This window comes from Hyaena hyaena, unplaced genomic scaffold (assembly GCF_003009895.1).
Source record: "Hyaena hyaena isolate Hyena2069 unplaced genomic scaffold, ASM300989v1 scaffold_407, whole genome shotgun sequence".
In the NCBI taxonomy this organism is placed as follows: domain Eukaryota; kingdom Metazoa; phylum Chordata; class Mammalia; order Carnivora; family Hyaenidae; genus Hyaena; species Hyaena hyaena.
Genome location: NW_024081037.1, coordinates 272,208 through 294,431, shown reverse-complemented (window position 1 = coordinate 294,431; position 22,224 = coordinate 272,208). Strand labels below are relative to the sequence as shown.

Here is a 22,224-nt window from a genome sequence, read left to right as displayed (position 1 = left end):
GCACCTGGGTGGCTCAATTGGTTGAGTGTCTGACTTTGGCTTAGCTCATGATTTCGCAGTCCATGAGTTCCAGCCCTGCATTGGGCTCTGTACTGACAGCTCAGAACCTGGAGTCTGCTTCAGAGCTTGCTTCAGATTCTGTGTCCCCCTCTCTCTCTGCCTCTCACCCATTCATGCTCTGTCTCTGTCAAAAATGAATAAATGTTAAAAAAAAAAAAAGAAAAAATATAGAACCCTGAAATGGACCCACAAACATATGGCCAAGTAATCTTTGACAAAGCATGAAAGAATATCCAATGGAATAATGACTGTCTCCTCAGTAAATTGTGCTGGAAAAACTAGACAGAGACATGCATAAAAATGAACCTGAACCACTTTCTTACACCACACAAATAAACTCAAAATGCACGAAAGACTTAAATGTAAGACAGGAAGCCATCAAAATCCTTGAAGAGAAACCAGGCAAAAATCTCTTTGACCTCGGCTGCAGCAATTTCTTACTCAACATGTCTCTGGAGGCAAGGGAATCAAAAGCAAAAATGAACTTTTAAAATCTCATCAAAATGAAAAGCTTCTGCACAGCCAAGGAAACAATCAGCAAAACTAAAAGGCAACCTACAGAATGGGAGAAGATATTTGCAAATGACATACCAGATAAAGGGTTAATATCCAAAATCTATAAAGAATTTTTCAAACTCAACACCCCAAAACCAAATAAGCCAGTGAAGAAATGGGCAAAAGACATGAATAGGTACTTCTCCAAAGAAGACATCCAGATGACTAACAGACACATGAATTAATGCTCAATATCACTCATCATCAGGGAAATACAAATCAAAACCACAAAGTGATACCACCTGACACCTGTCAGAATGACTAACATTAACAACTCAGGCAACAACAGATGTTGGCAAGGTTGCAGAGAAAGGGGATCTCTTTGGCACTGCTGGTGGGAATGCAAACTGGTGCAGCTACTCTGGAAAACAGTATGGAGGTTCCTCAAAAATTATAGGTATTTATCTAAGGGATAAAGATATGCTGTTTTGAAGGGGCACATGCATTCCAATGTTTGTAGAAGTGCTATTTACAATAGCCAAAGTATGGAAAGAACCCAAATGTCCATCAATGGATGAATGGATAAAGAAGATGTGGTATACATATATAGTGGAGTATTACTCGGCAGTCAAAAAGAACGAAACCTTGCCATTTGCAACTACATGGATGGAACTGGATGGTATTATGCTAAGCAAAATTAAAGAAACACAAATATATGACTTCACTCATGAGGAATTTAAGATACAGAACAGGTGAACATAAGGGAAAGGAAACAAACATAATATAAAAAACAGGGAGGGGGACAAAACATAAGAGACTCTTAAATATATAGAACAAACAGAGGGTTGTTGGAGGACTTGTGGGAGGGGGGATGGGCTAAATGGGTAAGGGGCAGTAAGGAATCTATTCCTGAAATCGTTGCAGTATATGCTAACTTGGATGTAAATAAAAAATAAATTAATTACTGAATACAAAATAAAGAGGAAGAGACACAAAGGATGTGCATATTCAGAAGATAGGCCATATGAAGGCTAGTGAGAAGGTGGCCATCTGCAATCCAAGGAAAGAGGCTTCAAAAGAACCCAAATCTGATGATACCTTGATTTTAGATTGCTGGCTTCTAGGACTTAAGTTTTTAGAAAATAAGAAAATAAGTTGCTGTTGTTTAAGCTACAACCTCTGTGGCATTTTGTTATGGCAACTCTAGCAAATGAATACAACATTCCTCTTATGAAGAGCAGAAAACACATTCTTTTCAAGTACACACAGAACATATACTAAGATAGAGCACACCCTGCCCATAAAAAAGTCTCAATAAATTTAAAAGGATTTAGGTATCTGACAGAACATGTGACAACAATGGAGATACATTAGAAGTCAGTAACAGTATAATCTCTAGAAAATCTCAAAATATTTAGAAATTAAATTACATACTTCTAAATAATCAAGGAGTCAAAGAACAAATCAAAAGGGAAATTAAAAGGTATTTTTGAACAGAGTAAAAATGAATATACAACATATCAATAACTTTTGGACATTGCTTAAATAATATCTAGGGGAAAATTGTAGCACTAAATACCATACTAAGGAAGAGAGGCTCCACATCAGTGAGCACATATTCCACTTTAAGGAATTAGAGGAGCAAATTAAACCATATTAAGCAGAAAAAAAAAAGATCAGAGTTAGCAGACAAAATTAATGAAACAAAAAGCTGACTTTTTCAGAAGATCAAAAACAATAATTAAGACTGATTAGGCAAAAGAGAAAAAAAGACACATTATCAGTAACAGGAATGAAATAGGTGACATCACTACGGATTCCAGAATTATTAAAATAACAATATGAGAATATTAAGAACTTTATGCCAATAAATTTGACAACTTAGATGAAATGAACTAATAACTTGAAAGACAAAAATTACTGAAGCTCACTAGGGACGAAAAAGTACTCTGGATAGCTCTGTACTCACTAAAGAAAGTGAATTATACATAAAATCCTTTCAACGAAGAGAATATGAGGCTCAGATCATTTCATTGGTAAATACTACTAAACATTAAGGGAAGAAGCAATAGCAATTCTGAATTTTTCCAGAAAAGTGAAGAGGAGAGTTCAGCATTATTTTGAGACTAAAACTTGACTTATTACAAAAAAGGAAAACTACAGACCACTATCTTTCACTGAATATAATTCTCAACAAAATTTTAGCAAACGAAATCCAGCAATATAATAAAATGAGAATACATTATGACCAAGTGGAGTTTGTGCCTGGAATGCAAAGTTAAAAATTCAGAAGGAATTATTTCATTATATTAGGAAACTAATAAAGAAAAAAACATATAATAATCTTCATAAAGGCAGAAAAATCATTGCACATGATCTGGCACTCATTTCTGATAACAGTTACAACCAAAGTAGACAGAGAAGGGAATTTTCTCAACACAATAAAAGCCTACAGGGTAACATCATACTTAACACATTCAGGTGAGAGTCTGTTTTTTCCATAAGATCAGGTATAAGAAAAGGATGTCCATCCCCACTGTATCTACTCAGTATTTTCCTGGAGGTTCTTGCAAGTACAATAAGGCAAGAAAAAAGGCACTCTCAAATGACATGATTCTGTGTGTAGAAAATCTGATGGATCTACATAATAGCTACTAAGTGACTTTTACAAGGCTGCAGGATATAAGATCACTGTAGAAAAATGAATTTCTCTATATAGTAGTAGTGAACAACTGGAAACTGAAATAAAAAGACTATTTTAGTGGGTTTCTGTACACTCCAATTTAAATAACATTGGTGCAGGAAGTCTAAGACCTAAACAAAATATGCCTTGTTTGTAGATAGAAAGATTTAAGGTTGTACAGCTGTCAATTTTTCCCAATTCATCTATAGACTCAACTCAATTCTAATAAAAATATAACCGTTCTTATACATTGATAAGCCGATTCTAAAATTCACATGGAAATACAGAGGACACAGAATCACTAATACAAAAACCACTGCCACAGCAACATAAACAGGGTGATATTGATATAAAGAGAGAAAAACTGATGAATGGAACAGACTAGAGAGCAAACAAAAGAGTTCCACACATAAATGGACAATTCATTTTTGACAAAGATACAAAAGAAATTCCGTGGAAAAAGTAGTTTTTTCAACAAATTATGCTGGAACAATTTTATATCCATAAGCAAAAACAACAACAAATTTGTATTCACATCTTGTATCATATACAAAATTTGACACAATATGGATCATAGACCTAAATGTATAAGTAGAAAACTGCTAGAAGGAAACAGCAAAGAAACTTCCAGAAGGAAATAGAGGTCTTTATGACCTCCAATTGGTCAATTATATCTTAAGCACAACACCAAAAATACAATATATAAAAAGGCAAATTAATAAACTAAGATTTACTAAAATTAAAAAAGAGAAGCTACACACTGGAAAAAATATTTGTAAGGCATGTATTTGAAAAAGATATTCTACCTAGAAAACATAAAGACTCTCAAAACTCAACAATAAGAAAATAAGCAAGATCATAAAAAATGGACAAAAGATTGGACACAACCAAAATGATGGCAAATAAGCACATGAGAAGATGTTTAATAATTAGAGATATACAAAGTAAAATCACAATCTGAAGCTACTACACATATATTAAAATGACTAAAATTAAAAAGACTGACCATCCTAAGTGTTGGCAAAGATTTGGAGGAACTGGAACCCTGATATACTAATGACAGAAAAGTTAATAGTACAACTACTATGAAAAACAATTTCTTAGTTTCTTAAAATGTTAAATGTACACCTATATGATCTAGCCATTGCTCTTGTAGGCATTTGTCCAAAAGGAATGAAAGCATATATCCATATAAACACATGTGCATGGTCATGGCAACTTTATTGGTAATATAAGAAAATTAGAAAAAACCCTAATGTCATGAATAGGTTTAATAAATAATTACATATATCCATTCAACAGAATACCAGTCAGGATTAAAAGAAATGAACTACTGATACATGTTGCAACATGGATGGGTCTTAAAATAATTATGCCGAGTCAAAGAAGCTAGACCAATAAAAAGCTAATATTCTATCTTTTCTTGCATATACGAATACACAAAATGTATCCATATTTATAGTAAGGTAGATCTGTGATTATCTAGGAACTAGAGATTTGGTGAGAGGAGTGAGGTAGAGGAATTATAAAAGTACATGTTTAAACTTTTGGAGGTGGCACATGTATTTATTATCTTGATTGTGATGATGGTTTCATGGGTGTATACATATGTTAAAATTTATCATATTTTATACTTCAGAAAAAATATTACAAAAGGAAATACTGAGCTCTATACCATATTATAGCTTTCATACTGTGGTAGATTTGATACTGTTCAAAAATATTTTCTATATCCATGGAAGGAGTATACTTCCCCAATCCTTGATTTGAGCTTGGCTGTGTAACTTTCTTTGGCCAATGAATATTGGCAGGTGTAAAACATGGAGGAGCTTAAAATGCTGTATTTGAACTCCCTCCTCTTGACTATGTATTGTCATTAGAATGGCTTCTCGTGAGTTTGTCCTTCATCCTGGGCACCAGAATGAAAAAGTGTGGGACCCAAGTCATAGGAAACTCAGTTGTACCTGATGCTGGAGGCAGAACCATCCAGTAAAGAATAGCCTAAATTAGCTGACCCTCAGGTGACTTGCAGACACATGGGAAATAAATCCTTATTAGAACATGCTACTAAGATTTTGCAGTTATTACACAGCAAAAGCCAATTGAGATTTGGAGCCAATCAAACATACCTTTGAATCTGGGCTTCCCAAGAGGATCAGTTTCTCTTGTTGGACTTGAGCTAAAGTCAGTTATATTACCTGAGAATAGAAGATAATAAATCTCAGCAAAATATAAAAAAAGCTTCTCAATAACATGAAAAACTATTAAAGATGATAAATATTTAATAATGCCTCCTAGTCAAATGCTTGCAATTTTTATTTCCTTTACTATTATTACACATATTGTCCACAATAAAGGGCTTTTAATTGTCCTTGAGTATACTAAATAATGATTTAAGATTAAAGTAGCTACCATTCATTAATAAATTAAGATATGTATGATTAATAATGACATCTGACTTAGTAAGAAGCATTGGATAATCTAGATCTTTTCAGGAAGACTTTTCTAAAACTCTTGGGTACTTTATTCTATGTCTGTAACATGAAGGACCATATTCTATCTCATTGCATTAAACATAATTTCAAAAATTAAAGACATATTAATCAAAAAGTTGAATAAATTAGATAGTCTAGAATTGAGACTCTTTTCCCCCTAATCTGAAATCTTTTAGTACTTCATAGTTAAGCATCCAGTGGGAAGTGACTGACATACTAACCAAGATCTTCTCCTGAGGCAGGAGCAGTTGGTTGCTTTTCATCTGTTTCTATTCTCACTGAGGGGGCTTCAGTAGGTCTGAATGTGGCCCTCAGGGGTGGAGAAGTTACTCGGGCTGATGAAATGACTCCTGTAATGTAGAGCCAAAGAAGTCAGGCTTTATAGGAGCACTGCCAACTTCCTCATTTATTTATTCCATAAATATTTATTCAGCACTTACCATGTGGCTTGGCACACTATATGCAGGACTTGGTGAAAAAACAAAACCTGTGTCCTTTATTGAAATAGATGTCTGAGCCAAATATACTGAAGCATTATAGGTACTGTGAAAGAACTGGATAAGATTACAAGGAAAGTAAGCAGAGGGAGTAGTAAAGTCTATGGGAAAACATGAAGGGTGGGTAAGGAATGTCTTCACAGAGGTTGTGCCAATAAAGAAGAGAAGTAATCAGGAGGAAGGTATGAGAGTTATTTTCTAGGCTGAGGTTGCAGGAAGAACCAAGTCAAGGAAGCATGAAACTATTTGGTGTGTTTAATTTGAAGGGGTGAGAGCCAAGAGTAACTTAGGGGTACAATAAGAGTGGGCTGTGGAGGGGCAGGGAAGGCCAAATCATGAAGGGTCTTCCATACTATGGATTTGGAACCTGTTTTTTCAGGTGACAAGGACCTCTTGAAAGATTTTCAGTAGAAAAGTAACAAGATCAGATGAGAAGAGGATGAATGGTCAGGTTGCAAAGCTAGTGGCTGAGAGGGAAGTCAAGAGACTAAAGCACTTGTAGTAGGCAAGGACAGAGCAGGTAAAACTACAGAAGGACCCATGAGATTAGATGGAAGGTGTTTTACATGAAAGATGTTGAGGAGATAGAATGACTTGACCTGGAGAGTAATTAATTGCCAAGCATGGATCATGGCTGGACAAGAAGAAAAAAGATGCTTAATGTAACATCTGTGATTCTGGCTTAGTTGCCAGAATAGCACTACTAGAGATACTATATTCAAGTGTCTCCTCCACTCTGAAAAGACTACTTGGTATCCCAGACTGGATCCATCCCAAAGTCCAGGCAGGTCTGGGTGTTTACGGTAGAGTGAAGGCTGGAAAGGATTTTATAATCCTTCTAGGAAAAGGACTCATTCTCAACCAAGGGACAGTCAAGGGATATAAGGCTGACCCAAGGACCATGGCTCATCATGGAACCATGAATGAGTGTCTCAGATGGGCAGCTGCTCTAGCCCCTGGCAAATTCATGCTTTTGGTGCTGGTGGGTGTGGGCCACAAGGAGAGGGTGACAGAAGAGAATTTGCAGTGCAACTCACAGGAGCTTTTCAGAGTGGGCAGAGCCAGTAGGAAATGCTGACATAGCACTTTCACCCTGGTAAGGAAGGCAAAACTCAAAGGCCTCAGTAGATGTGGAGATAGGGGACGAGTGGCAAATGCCACCTGGTCGTCTAAGACTGTGTTCACAGGCACATGCAAGAAGGGGCTTGTGTTCAAAGTAGTCCAGGACATGTAGTTGATGTCCTGAATTCAGAACACACTTTTTTGTTGTTAATCAGGTCAAATCTGTACAATTGCCCTTTGTGTTTTGTTCCTCAGTGAAGCCATTCCCTTTGAGTTAGAGGTAGACAGCAAGAGTGGGGGCGGGGGGAATGGAGTTACAGTTAGAATATGTTTATGGCTCTCTTCAGGATGGGCTGGCTGTACCAAAGTTACACTTACTGATGAGACAGAACAAGGGTTTTATGACAGAAACCAAGGCTACGAAGCTATAGCTGAAGACACATAGCCTCGCAGGGGAGCTCTGTTGAGTGGCAGTGGTGGGAAGGGGGTGAATTTTCCACAGAGGACAGTGAGGCAGCACTCTCCTGATGTGATTCATCCAGTACAACTTAAAGCCTACTGGATTTCAAGTCATAGCTGCCTCAGGTTACAGTTAATGAGGACAATGTGGTCTCCTCATTGGGCTCATGCTTCCAGGCCTTGCCTCAGGAAGGCACCAGAAGTGGATGAGAGTCTGATTTCCTTAACTGGAAAAATGACTAAGAGTTTACTGTGTACATGGTACATCATAGAAGCTTCTCCACTCCCACATCATCTTTCCATCCTATGAAAAGAGTGACATCCATGCCCTTTCACATAAAGCCTCAACAGTTTCATCTTTCACAGACATCCTTAACACTTTTATCTTGATTCTGCCTACAAAATGTTTAAGAAATAGAGACGGTGGGAGAGGAAGGAAAGCTGGTTTGCTGGCAGGTCCAGTGGAAGAGCCCTTAAGAGAAATGAGGTAAAGCTTTACCCCAACTGCATTAATTTTCACTGATTCTTAATTTAACTAATTCATTTACTCAGCTACTTATCACATATCCTCTGTGTGCCAAGCACTGGATTTGGTTTTGGGAATTCGGAGAATTCATCACAGAGCTCCTAGTCTAGCAGGGGAAGACCAGTATGCAAACATACAAATCTAAACCAGTTCTCTGCTCTAACAGAGATATATGTCAAGAACAGCCAGAACACAGAAGCAATGTTCATGCTAAAGTGACTCTAAGGGACTGGAGAAAACTTATTTAAGAAAAGGATGAAGTATTAGTATCCCAGGTGACTGGGAGTTGTCATTCCATGGAAGACAACAACATATGTCAATGTATGGCTTGATTTCTAGTGTATATTCCTGTCCCGTTGCACACACTGGAGCTGCTGGTGTCTCAGCCCTCAATCTCTCCCCTGGCTCCATAATATGGTGGTCAGCACGAAGGCTGGTAAACAAGGGAGCTTTCTGTGAAATGTACAGGATTTCATTTCAGGAGACAATGATAAGCAGATGACAGGACATCACATTTTCCATTATCCCTGGTAGGAAACATACAATACATCATCCCAAGTCATCACTCGCTGAAAGGACTGAGTGAACATTTGTCTCACAACATTTAAAAAGCAAACTGGCCTAGATGCACAGGAATGGTTTATGTGGTCTCATCCACCCTCAAAGCTGTAATTTAGTGTCCAGTTGTTGGGGCGACACAGGTATGTGTCACATTCACCACAAACTTGTCCATCACCTGAGCTAGCACACCAAGAAGGGTTTGTGGTTGTCTGGTAAAACTAAAACCATGGAGGGAGAAGGCATATGACTGACATACCTGCACTTCCAGGCTTTCCGGTGACATTATTTGGTGGTAAAGGTTTTCTTCGTGGGGGCGCAGGTCTAGGTGGCAAGGGTGGGCGGCGAGTGCCTGGGACTGGGGCTAAGAATTTACATTACAGATAAAGCTGTCATGAGGATTCACTGCATAAACATGTCAGGTTTTAAGAAATAGTACATTGAGGGGGCATCTGGGGGCTCAGTTGGTTAAGTGTCTGACTCTTCGTTTCAGCTCAGGTCCTGATCTCACAGTTGGTGAGTTCAAGCCCTGCATCAGGCTGTATGCTGACCGTGCAGAGTCTGCTTGGGATTCTCTGTCTCGCTCTATGCCCCTCCCCCACTAACTCTCTCTCTTTCTTTCTCAAAAATAAATGAACATTAAAAAATATAGTACATTTGGTAAGTAGCAATTGGATGATAGAGAACAGATGCTATAGAAAAGTACCTATGAGTAATATATTCTGACATTTCTCTAAATTAACATGGATAATGTAACCAGGAATAATGAAGCCCATTATCATATGGAAGAAATACCCTCTAAGTATGGGTAAAAATATATAGGCTTATCTGCCTTTTGAAACTGTATAGATATAGAGAGTTTAATATCTTTAGTATCTCATACAGGCTCAACAGTATTTCTGAGCTTCACTGTCCTCCCAGTGCCTTTGACTTACAGACTATAATTTCTTATTTCAGTTTAGCTTTAAATTGTTAAAGCATAGAATTTCTCCTTTAGTGGAGAAATTTCAAAAGATTACAAAAAGCATTCTTGATGGCAGAAGCAATCATCCTACGCCCATGGAGAGCAGAGTTGCTACAAATAGTTGTACACTGCACAGGGCACCTGGCTAGGGATTTGTGAATGGAGGCCAAAGTTGTTGTTGTTGTTTTTAATGCTTATTATTTATTTTGAGAGAGAGAGAGAGAGATAGCAAGTGGAGGAGAGGCAGGAAGAGGGAGACAGAGAATCCCAAGCAGGCTCTGCACTGTCAGCACAGAGACTGATGTGGGGCTTGAACTCACAAAATGAGATCATGACCTGAGCTGAAACCAAGCATCCAATGCTTAACTGACTCAGCCACCCAGCTGACCTGGAAGCCGAAGTTTAACATCCACTCTGCTCACCCCCCTAGGAGTCCCAGTACAGGCCTGCCAGCCCAGAGGACAGTCTGCCTAAAGGGCAGAGGAAAGAGACATATTTTTATAATATGCACAAAAGTATCTTTTTATACTTAGCACAAAGGCTGGCAAGGCTAGAAGTGCCTAGAGCAGTCCACCTTAACCCAAATTTTAAATCTTGAATTATAACAAGATTTTATAGCCTAAAAATTCATCTCTTTCACTGCATAATGTATGTTGGTTAAAAGCCTTCAAGTAAAATCGACAACCTAGGAAAATGCTCTGTGACTTTAAGTACTTCCTGGGAGACTAGCATAAACCCTGTCTGGTAAAAAGATAGAGTAAATTACACAAGAACAAAACTTGAACATGATGAAAATCCAAACCCACAAGGAATTGTCAGCATTTGTCCATTGTGACCCCTCCGAACATTATACAAAGTAGTGATGCTTAAGTCAGTACCCCCATTAGAGGTTCTTATTCATATTTGATATGTGTACAGAGCACTGTTCATTCTTCCAAAGGTAATACTTTACAATGTTTCTCTAGTGGTACTCATGTAGTGTTGGCATGGTGCTTGGGGAGCTGTGAGAATGCTGTTTTTGCTATATTTGCCATTACAGTTACTGCTGAAGCGGCAGAGTGGAGCTAACTCAGGGAGTCAGGATCTTGTTCCTTACCTGTTTTTTTTGTGGGATGGGTAGAGTCCACTGACACATCTTTGCCAGCACCTGATGGCTTTGGTGCTTGCTTGACCCCTATGAGCAGAGATAACGGAAGAGAGTAAGTATATAGCAAAAATGTGTTAAATGTGTTTTCAAAGAGACTTGGTAGAGTTATCAGTGATAATGTGCATTCTATGCAGAATGGTGGCATTGGTATTTTTGTGCCCAATCATTTTAATTGGCTTCTCCTGTCTGCCTCTGGACAATATCCAAAGCTATAATAGTTTCTCTGAAGTGTTAGTGTTTGATTGTGGATCATGGATTTGCCTTAATTTTCTGTGATGTCCACACTGCTCTGCCTTCCTGGGTGGTATGGTCTTACCGGGCAGATTTCATCTTTGGTGAGTGGCAATTTTTTGCCAGTATTTCTGGGTACATCCTGTGGTTTAAAAAAAAAAAATCCTCCAACCCCTCAATACCTCCCTGTCCCAACCCTGTTAAAATTCCAGTGTGTTTGGATTTAAACTTGGAAAGTTGATTTTAAAAATATTCCTGAAGAAGCCTTGGCTATCATGCTGGTTAGGCCACAAACCAAATTTGTACCTCTGAGACTTGTAAATTAGTCCTGGGCAGGTCTAGATCTCCAAATTGCTATTTGGAAGAAACTGATTCGAAAGTTGTTTTGTATGATGTTTTATCTCCTGAGTCTCTCAAATACAATGTGGTGGTTATTACTCAGTCATTCACCTAAATACTCATGCTTGGAGCTTGCATATCTATCTGAAGGAGAGGGGGAGTCAACTTAAGTTTTTTTTTTTAACTATTATGCTTTTACATTATAAAATAATTTTCCTGTATGTGGCTGACAGTTATCATTAAGAATAAAAATAGAAATAGACATTATCTGTACAAAGAGGCAAGAATTCATATTGTGAGAACCTAATTATAATTCACATATTAAAAAAATAAGAACAATATGCTAGTCTGTACATTAACAAGGACAACCAAAACCTTGTTTTGAGTATTTGCTGTGTTTTACGGACTATGAAGTGACATTGCGTACTCAATCTTGTTTACTGTGCAGGCAGATATATTGATTAAAATTCAGGAGAAGCTTTGCTTGCCTGAAATCAAATGATATTATTACATTAATTTATGAAAATGAATTATTTATTATAATTATAAACCAACACTTTGGTTAACATTGTAATAGCATTATAATTATTAATATAATAATTATTATTATAATTATTATAATTAACATTAATTTATAAACCCTAGTATTACAATCCATACTCTTCTGCTTGGTTAAGAGATAATATATAAAATCATGGAGAATGTTGGTATAGAGTCACGAATTAAATGTTGCTTATTTATAGTAGGGAGAAAATGTTTTGGGGGCCAATGACTATTTTGTGGCTAACCCCACAAGTATGGCAAAAACAATGGCTCACTAATCTTCCTATGCCTACTCTCAGCAGTAATGGGGTCAGAGAAAGGACTCATTTGGGTGGTTTGGTTGGAAAAGGACTCATTTGTGCATGGCACAGAGGAATGTAAAATACTTCCATTTGTGTTACTGGGATAACCTGGCTTGGTGAGATTGATTTACCTCTACTTTTTGAGAGTAAAAATGTATTGTATACTTCAGAGGACTCTAGGAGTCTAACGGGTTGTGTGTGCCTTTAGTGACTCTTCACAGAATTTCTCCAATTCTTTCTTACCAAAAAACAAAAATGATGTATTTTGATCTAAAGTACCTTCCATATTCATTACCTGATCTGATCTTTACAACACTTCTGTGTGGGAGTTATCACCCAGGTCCCACAGATGAGGAAACCCAAGGCAAGGAAGATTAAGCAATTCATAGTGAGGAAGTGTTGGGACTCAGACCGACATATGCCCAAGCTCCAAAGCCTAGCTCTTAAGCACTAAATGGCATAGCACAGTGTACTGTCTTCCTCATGTCATCATCTTGTTTCTGTTATTCCTCACAAAGACTCTAAGTGACTCTAGCTTCAGAGTCCTATACGCTGGCTGTTGGGCAGTTTGAGACATGGCCTCTGTGTGAGGTCTAAATGGCCATGGCTGGCAAGCATGTGTCATCCAACCATGCCACTAGTGCGTGGGACTCAGACAATAGCTTAACCTGACAGTGGACAAGTCCTCCAAGCCACAGTGGCTAGTGAATTGGAGATATAGGAGAGAATCCAAAATTCTGCAAGAATACTTGATGAGTAAGACCAAAGTTATATTTTTTCCTGGCTTCTTTTCTAATTAAGGGAGAAATGAGCAGACCAGTCATTTTGTGTTAATTTCTGTGTTGGTAGAAGAAGCATCTTACTGTTACCATCCTTAAATGTAAGTACTCAAATCATTCAACAGCTAATTTGGACTTTTTTCAGCCTTCAGAAATAGATAAAAATTGGCAGGGTGTAAAAACATTGGTAAGAGCCCTGCCAAAGGCAGCCATGAAGCTCAGGGAAAGGGCACTGAACTGGGGAGAAGAGGATGATCTCTGGTTCTGGCCGTGCCTGCACCTGTGGTTTGCATGTCAGCCAAGTAGCAATGTGAGCACCAGAGCCCAGACACCAGTGAACTTTTTTTTACTCTGAATCAGAGAGCAAGTGGAGGCCAGAGGTAGCAGAGAGGCAACGGGAAGACAAAGGAGGAAGCCAGGAAGAGAGATACTATGGAGAAAGAATTCTCAGGAATTGGCACTTAATCAGCCAGTCTGGCCCAGGCTGTGACCTGAATTCTTTTTCCCTCAGGCAGGATTAATCAACATGTTTTCTGAAGGGCAGAGTTGGCTCTGGAAGCACCAAGTGGAGCTTCAGCATGAGCCCCAGTTGCCATATGGGAGTTCTCCAAAAATCTCTGGATTTACATAGTTCACCCCTTAACAATTTATTGTCAAAGATGAAGTAATGGTTTGCGTATTTTTAACCATGGTAACAAAAACGTTGCAAACACACACAGTAAACTGAAAATCCATTTCCAAATGTTTAAGACACAATTCCCTGTGACCAAAAAGGGGTAGTATTTATACATGATTGGTCTCTGTGCCCTTGTCTCCAAATCTTAGCACCTTGCTAAAAAGCCAGGAGTGATGAGCCAGCAGACTGGAAGATTTAGCTACAGCCCAGAAAAACACATTCCTCATCCCAGAGGAGTCTGGTTTCTGGTTGTCAAGCACACTCAGTGTGGGGGCAGTCAAATGTGGATTCCTCATTAGTACTCAGAGAAAGGAGTCTCAGGTTCAGGTATTTAACATATCTGCTAAACCACATGTGTCAAGGTAGTTTCCAGATTACATTTTGCCTGAAACATAACAGGCCTTTAATAAATGTTGGTTGGATGAAAGAGTATCTGTATAGCTCAGCAACAGAGAAAGGGAGAAAGTTGGAGACTGACCTTTGATAAAAGAAGTTAGCCTACTCTGTGCTGGACATACAGTAAAAGTTTTCAGTTTTGTGGGCCATACTGTCTCTGTCACAGTTGTTCTTCAACTCTACCATTCTGTTAGGAAAGCATGCTTTTTCAACATGGCAGTCAGCCAGACTTGGCTTGTGGGACTATAGTCTGTATGATATGGCCTAGTGCATGCTTGTTACATCTCTGCAGTCTAGAGCTGAAGTTGGCTATACTTCTTAGAACACATCAGTGAAGCTGAAACACATCTCTGGAAAGCTTATAAAAGCAGAGTGTTGGGAATGATAACCTACTGAAAACCTCAACCTTTGTAGGATACTTTGAGACTTTGAGGTGGAGAAATATTTACAAATATAGCTAAGAAATTCATATAAAGTTGGGTAAATACCTGCAGTGATGCTAGGAAATAAGAAACCTGGCTTTCCTGGGGTTTGTGGAATCATTGCAAGATTTTTTATAGAGGCCTAAATAATCAAAGATCCTTAGTTTTGAGACCTCAGAATGTTTCCTTCTTAGTCTTCCAAGAGTGCAATCTTAAGTGGCCTAAGACCATGAAGAGCATATCCTATAAATCCTAAACACTTCCTCTATCAAATGATTTTTCTTTTACATGTAAAATATCTGGTCTGAAAACTCTAGCAAGAAAAACTACTAGAAAATGTATGTGACATGGATGAATAATAAAGATAAATATTCTGGAAAAGATGTCAAAGTTGATTAAGAATCAGTTGATGTAGAAATTAAATCTCATTAAGACTCAACAGAAACTAGAAGTGAATGTGGATGAGATAGTGGGAGTGGGATCAGAGAAGAAAATAAATTTAATGTAAATACCTGCATTTCTGGTAAACAAGCCAGAACAAGACTGCAGAATCAAAGTGAGGGGGACACATGTAAGTCAAGAACTTGTAAAGAATAGATTTTAAAACATTCTTTTTCTCACCAATTTTTAAAAACCTTATTCTCTAAGCAAATAGTCTGAAAGCTATTAAATTTTCCTTTCATAATATTCTACATTTTACCTGTGATTTCCAACTTTTGTACCATTTTACTTTCCTTTTGCCTCATTGCACTGGCTGAATACCCCACTATTATTTTCAGCCTAAGTGTTAAAGGTAAGAATCCCTGTGTTCTTGATTCTAGGAGAAAAACATTCAGACTGTCACTATTAAATATGATGTCAGTTGTAGGTTTTTCACAGATGCTCTTTATCAGAATGAGAAAAATTCCTTCTATTCCTAGTTTTCTGCAAATTTTCATCACGAATGGATTTTGAATTTTGTCTAATGGTTGTTTTTTAAATTTACTGAGGTATTTGGATGATTTTTCTCCTTTTCTCTGTTAATGTGGTGAATTATACACATTTTTTGAATGTTGAGCCAACCTTGCATTCCTGAGGCAAACATCGTTTCGTTGTTATGTGACATTGTAGTAGATATGGGGATGTATCCCTCCCAGACCTCCAATCAAGGCTCTCTCAGCTGAGGCTGATCCTGAAGGGTTCAGTAAAGGGTATGCAGTCTGATGACCTCATTCCCTGTCCCCCCAAAGGGGAATCTCAATAGACAATAGAACACAGAACATGTGCAATGAATTTTTGTTGATGGGTAGAGGTAAAACAAGGGAAGCAGAAACTGAGCTCACCTTTGTCTACCTTTGCTCACCAGCCCATTTCTACTAGCAACTAACTAATTAAAATGCAGAAGCTCTGCTTAGAGATTATCCTTCCACTAAAGTAATACTACAAAGTTGATTTCATCCACACAAAAGGGGAAGGAATGTTAGTTTGTGTTACAAAGGGTTCTGGAAAAAATGTTTCTATTGCAGATAAACTTATAATAAGCTATTTTCTTTCTGAAAGACAATTAGCATTCCTCAGTGAGAATCAATGCTTGATTACACAGAAGGTTAATGACTTCTGTGTTTTTTTTTTTAAATGTTTTATTTATTTTTGAGAGAGAGATAAGAGACAGCGTGAGCAGGGAGGGCCAGGGAGAGAAGGAACCACAGAATCTGAAACAGGCTCCAGGCTCTGAGCTGTCGGCACAGAGCCTGACGCGGTGCTCAAACCCACGAACCGTGAGATTGTGACCTGAGCCCAAGTCGGACGCTTAACCAACTAAGCCACCCAGACACCCCCTTCCATGTTTGATCATAGTACCTGTTCTTTCACTTGCTTTGTTGACACAAATGCTTCTATTTTTACTTAGACAAACTCCAGGGAATTGCTTTGACTGTTAACAAGGTAGCTTTGTTTAGAGCCAGATTGTTTATGTCAATCTGAGAAACTATGCATTGCCTAAGCCCACAGTTGGGAAAAATAAAAGGAACAGCTGAGCACACATAGATTTTGGAATGCTTTCTTGCTTTTCATGAGTCAGAGATTTATAGTAACTGCCTTATTAATTAATCTGAAGGAAAGTAGATTCCTAGAACTTCAGACACTGTAATAGCCTAAGATCAAGAAAAAAAAAGACATTTTACAACAAATCTAAATGAATTTTGGCCAAATATCATTAGGTATTATTGATATCTCTCTCATTAGGGAATCATCATGGATTAAAGGTATATGTACTAAATCAGTTCTAATTTCCATCCTTTTTTATATAAGCAAGTAGGTGATTTATACTATTAAAAATATTGCAATATTACAAGAAAATGATGCAATCCCATTTTAGGGAATCTAATAATTACTATTTACTTAATGAGTTGGGTGTTTGAACTTTTATCAGGTCATTGTCTTAGTTATCTGTATAGTTTATACTCCCCACACATCTAATTGGATTAGGGCAATGTTACTTAATTCTTGAATTAAACTGAATAATTTGGAAACTTTACTATGACTTCTAGCTCCTCTTGTTAGAATATCGTGTTCCAGATTGCCAACAAATGCAAAAAAAAATTGTAATTGTACTTGTGAAATTACAAACTTAAAAGCCAAATGATTATAGTCTCAAAGACCAAGCCTATGCATTGAAAGTGTTTTTGAAATTAGGGAAAACAGCTATTTTGATATTTTCATTCAATAATACATATGATACATAATTAATCAGGATCTTTTCAAGAATAAAGACTAACAATGGTAGCTGATTTAGTGGACTGAGTTTAGAAAAGAAAATTTCTTTTTTTTTTTTTTTTACATTTATTTATTTTTGAGAGACAGAATTAGACAGTGCATGAGTGGGAGAGGGACAGAGAGAGAAGGAGACACAGAATCTAAAGCAGGCTCCAGCCCCTGAGCTGTCAGCACAGAGCCCGACACGGGTCTCAAACCCATGAACCATGAGATCATGACCTGAGCTGAAATTGGACACTCAGCCCAGTAAGCCACCCAGGCATCCCCCAAAAATTCTTTTTCAGTGTTTTCAGAGACATTGGAAATTTTGATTTTGGAAAGATTTCCAATTTCCAATTCCAGTTATATTAAGAACTTCCAAAACTAGTAAAAAAAAGAAATTTTAAGTGTGAATTCAACAGAAGTATGAATTTTGAATGAAAACATTTTTAGTTTAGAGAGGATTAAAAGAAAATAAATTTGTGATCATTACCTGTTCCCATTCCATTCCCTTTAGGTGTCCCACTGGGTTTGAGTCTACTAGGTCTTGTAGTTGTCTTATTCAGAGCTACAATAAAATGGGAGATAAAAAGGTTAGGTATTTTCTTATTAAAATTTTGCAGTCAAGGAAAACAAAAGTTCCCAGAGAATTAGAAGTCGTTTAACTGGGCAATAAAACAATTGTGGCTTACCACACACTACTGTTCAGAATATGGAAACCACAATTCTGGTTTAAAATCATAGATTTGAACTTGGAAATAGAGACTTGAGTTTGTCTCTGAAATGATCATTGGGCTTGAAGAAATAACTGGCAAGGAAATTTTTATGTCTAAATGGGAAATTCCTCGCTTCATTTATAAACACTAGATACATTCCAAAACAGAACTGAAGAAAGATTGAGGCTACATACACTCAATGAAAAACCAAACTTGAAGTGCCAAGGCATTAATTCATAACTCATAAGTTGGTGGTTCTTCTACAGGGGTCTCTAGGTACAAATATTCCTTCTTAACCTGGCATAAGTCCATTGTTGAACACAGAATATGATGAAATTGTTTAAATTTCTCCCCTGCTCTATGGAGAGCCAGAGCATTACCAAACTTTAAGAGGTCACCTGTCTGTTTGGAAGACTCTTCAGGGAAAAGCAATAAGTGTATTGTGATTGAGAGAGCAAGTTCTGGAGCCAGGCTGCTTACCTTCAAATCTACTTCCTAGCTCTTCGCATGCCTTGGCTTCCTCATCTGTACCCCACAAGACATATGGGAATCCCTCAGTCAATGTTAGCTACGGTTACTGTTTCATTATTTTGTAGAAACCTTTAATACAACCAGCCACACATTAAGCTCTCAACAGCTATTTCGTACATGGAGATACATTTGTTTATAAAAGATGTCTGTGCCTAATTACCTTTAGGTATTGGAATATTACTGAAGAAGAAAAAAAAAAAAGTACGGGATCTCCATAAACTAAAGGATAAAAAGAATCACTGTTCCTTCTCCCACATACCTGAAGAGATATTCACCAAGAACATTAATTTATAAATCAGCTTCATCATTTAGAACTTTAAGATGACTTAGAATTGCAGCAACTGAAGGGCAGATAATACCAGTGTCTTTGGTCCAACTTGTGCTTTAGCACAGGAGCAATTTATATGAACCAGATCAACCTTCCTGAGTTATCTTTTCATTAACAAGCTTCAGTGAGGGAGATCTTAGAGCTTTTGGAGAATTCAGTAAGTATATTCTCCAATGTTTTTTACATTTTTACTGTACACAACCCATAAAATGTGTGTATATTTTATCATCTGAAGGAATCAAGTAAAAATACTCTCCCAGGACAAGGGTCTTTCATACTGAAAGAGACCATCTCTTCTTAAATCACATTTGAGAGTTAGTAGTATCTGAATACCTAACTCTAATGCTGTTTCTGTAATTGCCATGGAAAACTAAAGGATTCTCCATGAGATTTACATACAAATGCTATTATAAAAATACTCCTATACTGATAAAGTTCCATAAGAGTCTTTATATCTGGTCATCCTTAAAATTCTTAGTCATATCATATCACTTCCATGGATTCATCATTACCTCTCTACTTATCCACAAGGAGCTGAATTTCTGTACATCTTTTATTACCATTTAAGGATCTATATCCATCCTTTGGTGTATGTTGCTGTTTCTTTGCCTTCTCAGCTGTGCTCATTATTTAGGTCACCAAAAAGAGAAACTGGGTCTTACCAGGTCTGGTGTGTGCTTTGTCAGGTGTTCTGGGCCTCACAGGAGTAGTGTACAATCTATGTGGGGCTGAAACAGAGAGAAGGCTTCACAAATGTGAATAACCAACATTCCATTAAGTGGAGATTTAGCATCTTAGGGACCAACAATTAATGCACTTTGCATGAAGTAGAAAGGATGTTTTGAAACCTGCAATTATGCTTTTACAGCACAGCTGCTAAGGAAAATAAAACAAGTAAACATATTCATGACTGGAAATAAAGGTGCACAGCAGGTGAGATGGGTCATTTGCAATGCGTGTTAAGGATTAGTCTTCATTTTGTCCATGTTTCTCAAGGGCATTTATTTTACAATGGTTGCTTAACATGGTTAACATAAACCTACCATCCATCCATCCATCCATCCATCCATCCATCCACCCACATCTCTCAATTAGGAAGTCATAATGGAACATTATTTGGCCAAAGAAGACAGGTAATTTCAAAGGTAAAATAGTATATATTTTTAGGTATGTTAGAAGAGTAGGAACATGCGGTCTCCATCAAACTGTCTTAGCTCATAAACTCTGAAATGAATACTTCGTACCAACCATTAAAGTTTTAGGAATGGGAGAAAACAACCTCTGGTGCCCTGGCTGTTAAGACAGGGTAAGCAAGGAGCAAGAACTCGAACAAGCTCTGGGATCAATGCCCTGTCTTGTCATTTTCTGCTCCTGTTATTCAGGGTCTGGCACAGTGAAAGCTCCTACTTGCTGAATAAAGTTAAAAAATGATTAACCATTGTAAGCAAATTCATGAGAAACTCAGCTGAAATACTTTTGCTTCCTAAGATTTTAGAGTATGCTTTCCTCCTGGAATTTCTGCATCTTTCCCTTCCCTCCTCTGCCCCCTTGACACACCACACTGCCTCCTTACTACCAACTCTCTTGGTAATGCTTTAGCTAAGACTGGAAAAAATTCTTCTTGCAAACTATGTAAGAAGATTACATCGTTTTAATGATTTTGTTCACATCTTGAGTATTTATATAATCATAAATCAGCGAGGCCTTGCCTACCAAGATAAAAAAAATACACCCGCAAAACAGATTATACTATAGCTCGTTTATGAGCTTCCAATGTGAAGACTGATGAGCAGAATTTTGCCATACTTGAGGACAACAACAGCAGACGCATTTTGAAATTCTCTATAGGTTTAGTGTGGGCCTTTCAAAGTGTAGCAACTAGAGTGAAGAGAGGCACTGATGTTATAAAATATTAATTCTCGTTACACCCTAAAGTGTGTGATGATGATTTGTAAATGTTATTCTTCAAAATTTTCTTGCTAGTGGTAGGAGTCCTGTGAATTTAATCTATTTCAGTTTTCTCATGTTAATTTCTTCAATGTTAGATTGTTTTTAGTTTAAAGAAATACAAGAATCATGGTTCTTATCAGTCTCATTCTAGAACAAAGATAAATTTTAAAACCTCAGACAGGAAATGGACATAAAACAGAGCACAGAAATAATCAGCACGACACTTAGTATTTCAAAGCCATAGGATCAGAATCTTTGCTTTATTTTTTCCCCACAATCTTGACTTAAATCTAGACAGAATTTTTCATGCAAGAGTTGGACTATAACTTGAGTTTAGACTGTGAGTTACTCATGTAGCTTATCATTGAATAACACATGACCTTGAAGAAACTACTCTACGGTTTTAGTTTTAAACTAAAAAAAAAAAATAAAAGAAGAAGGAGCTCTGTGAACCTAACTGCAGTTTTTAATGACTAATAATAGAAATAGTTGTAAAAGATGGCCTGTAAGGAGTCATGTTCCGCCCAACACAGGGAGAGGGTAAGTAAGATATAACTTTCTCTGGGTGGGCAGGGATAAGGGAGTTGAAATAAGTAAAATAAACACAGTGTCCCCAGGGTGTCTCTAGCCAAGGGGATTCCTGTTAAAATTTGAGAAAGGCCAAACAACAAAAACAAAAAAAAATATGAATATTTCAGGGTTTTGATTATAGGGTGCTGCAGGTGAATTGTCTCAGTAGGCAAAGGAGCAGAGGTGTCACAGAGAAAAGTTGCTGGAGATTCTATTGGCAGGTTCATGCTGCGGGTTTTAGGCAGAGTTTTGGTGGAGCACTTGGGCCCCATTATGGAGGGCTTGGAAATCAGAAAGCCACAAGGGTCATGGTAACACATGGGGATAATGCAAAGATCAAGAGGACTAATTTCACCCCTATAGCACCTCTCTCAAATTGCTGAGAGCTGCCTTATGCTCCTAATGCCTGAAGTTAGAAACACAATAAACACAATGCAATGTAACAAAAAGAAAATAGCTGACTTCCTCCTCCACAGAGCCCAGGCAAACATTTAGGAGGGTTTTATTGAGGGCGATCCTAGTGACCCACAGCATGCCTTTGTGGAAGTGGACCCTCTCGGTAAAGCAGGGCTATTGGGTTGGACCAGCCTGTGAGTGCTACTCTCATCCTTATGAGGAGTTCCTTCCCAGGACATTGTTTGTTGCCTCATACCAGCAAATCCCTGGGGAGCTCACGCTAAAGATCCTTGGTGGAAGCCTAGAAAAATATGAATCCCAGGGCAGCACAGTTTAGGCTCAAGCTAATGATCCTTAGAACATGAG

General features: G+C 37.7%; 1 protein-coding gene across 1 annotated transcript in view; it reads right to left on the bottom strand.

The window, feature by feature from the left end:
• The window catches only part of LOC120245096 (ABI family member 3 binding protein), a 202,315-nt gene that overhangs the window by 36,516 nt on the left and 143,575 nt on the right, over positions 1-22,224 (bottom strand). Inside the window, exons 56-61 of the mRNA XM_039251968.1 lie at positions 19,605-19,670; positions 17,861-17,935; positions 10,896-10,973; positions 9,095-9,199; positions 5,955-6,083; positions 5,368-5,436 (exon numbers count right to left, since the gene is read on the bottom strand). Of these exons, the coding sequence (XP_039107899.1) occupies positions 5,368-5,436; positions 5,955-6,083; positions 9,095-9,199; positions 10,896-10,973; positions 17,861-17,935; positions 19,605-19,670 (522 nt within the window). The remainder of the gene's footprint in view (positions 1-5,367; positions 5,437-5,954; positions 6,084-9,094; positions 9,200-10,895; positions 10,974-17,860; positions 17,936-19,604; positions 19,671-22,224) is intronic.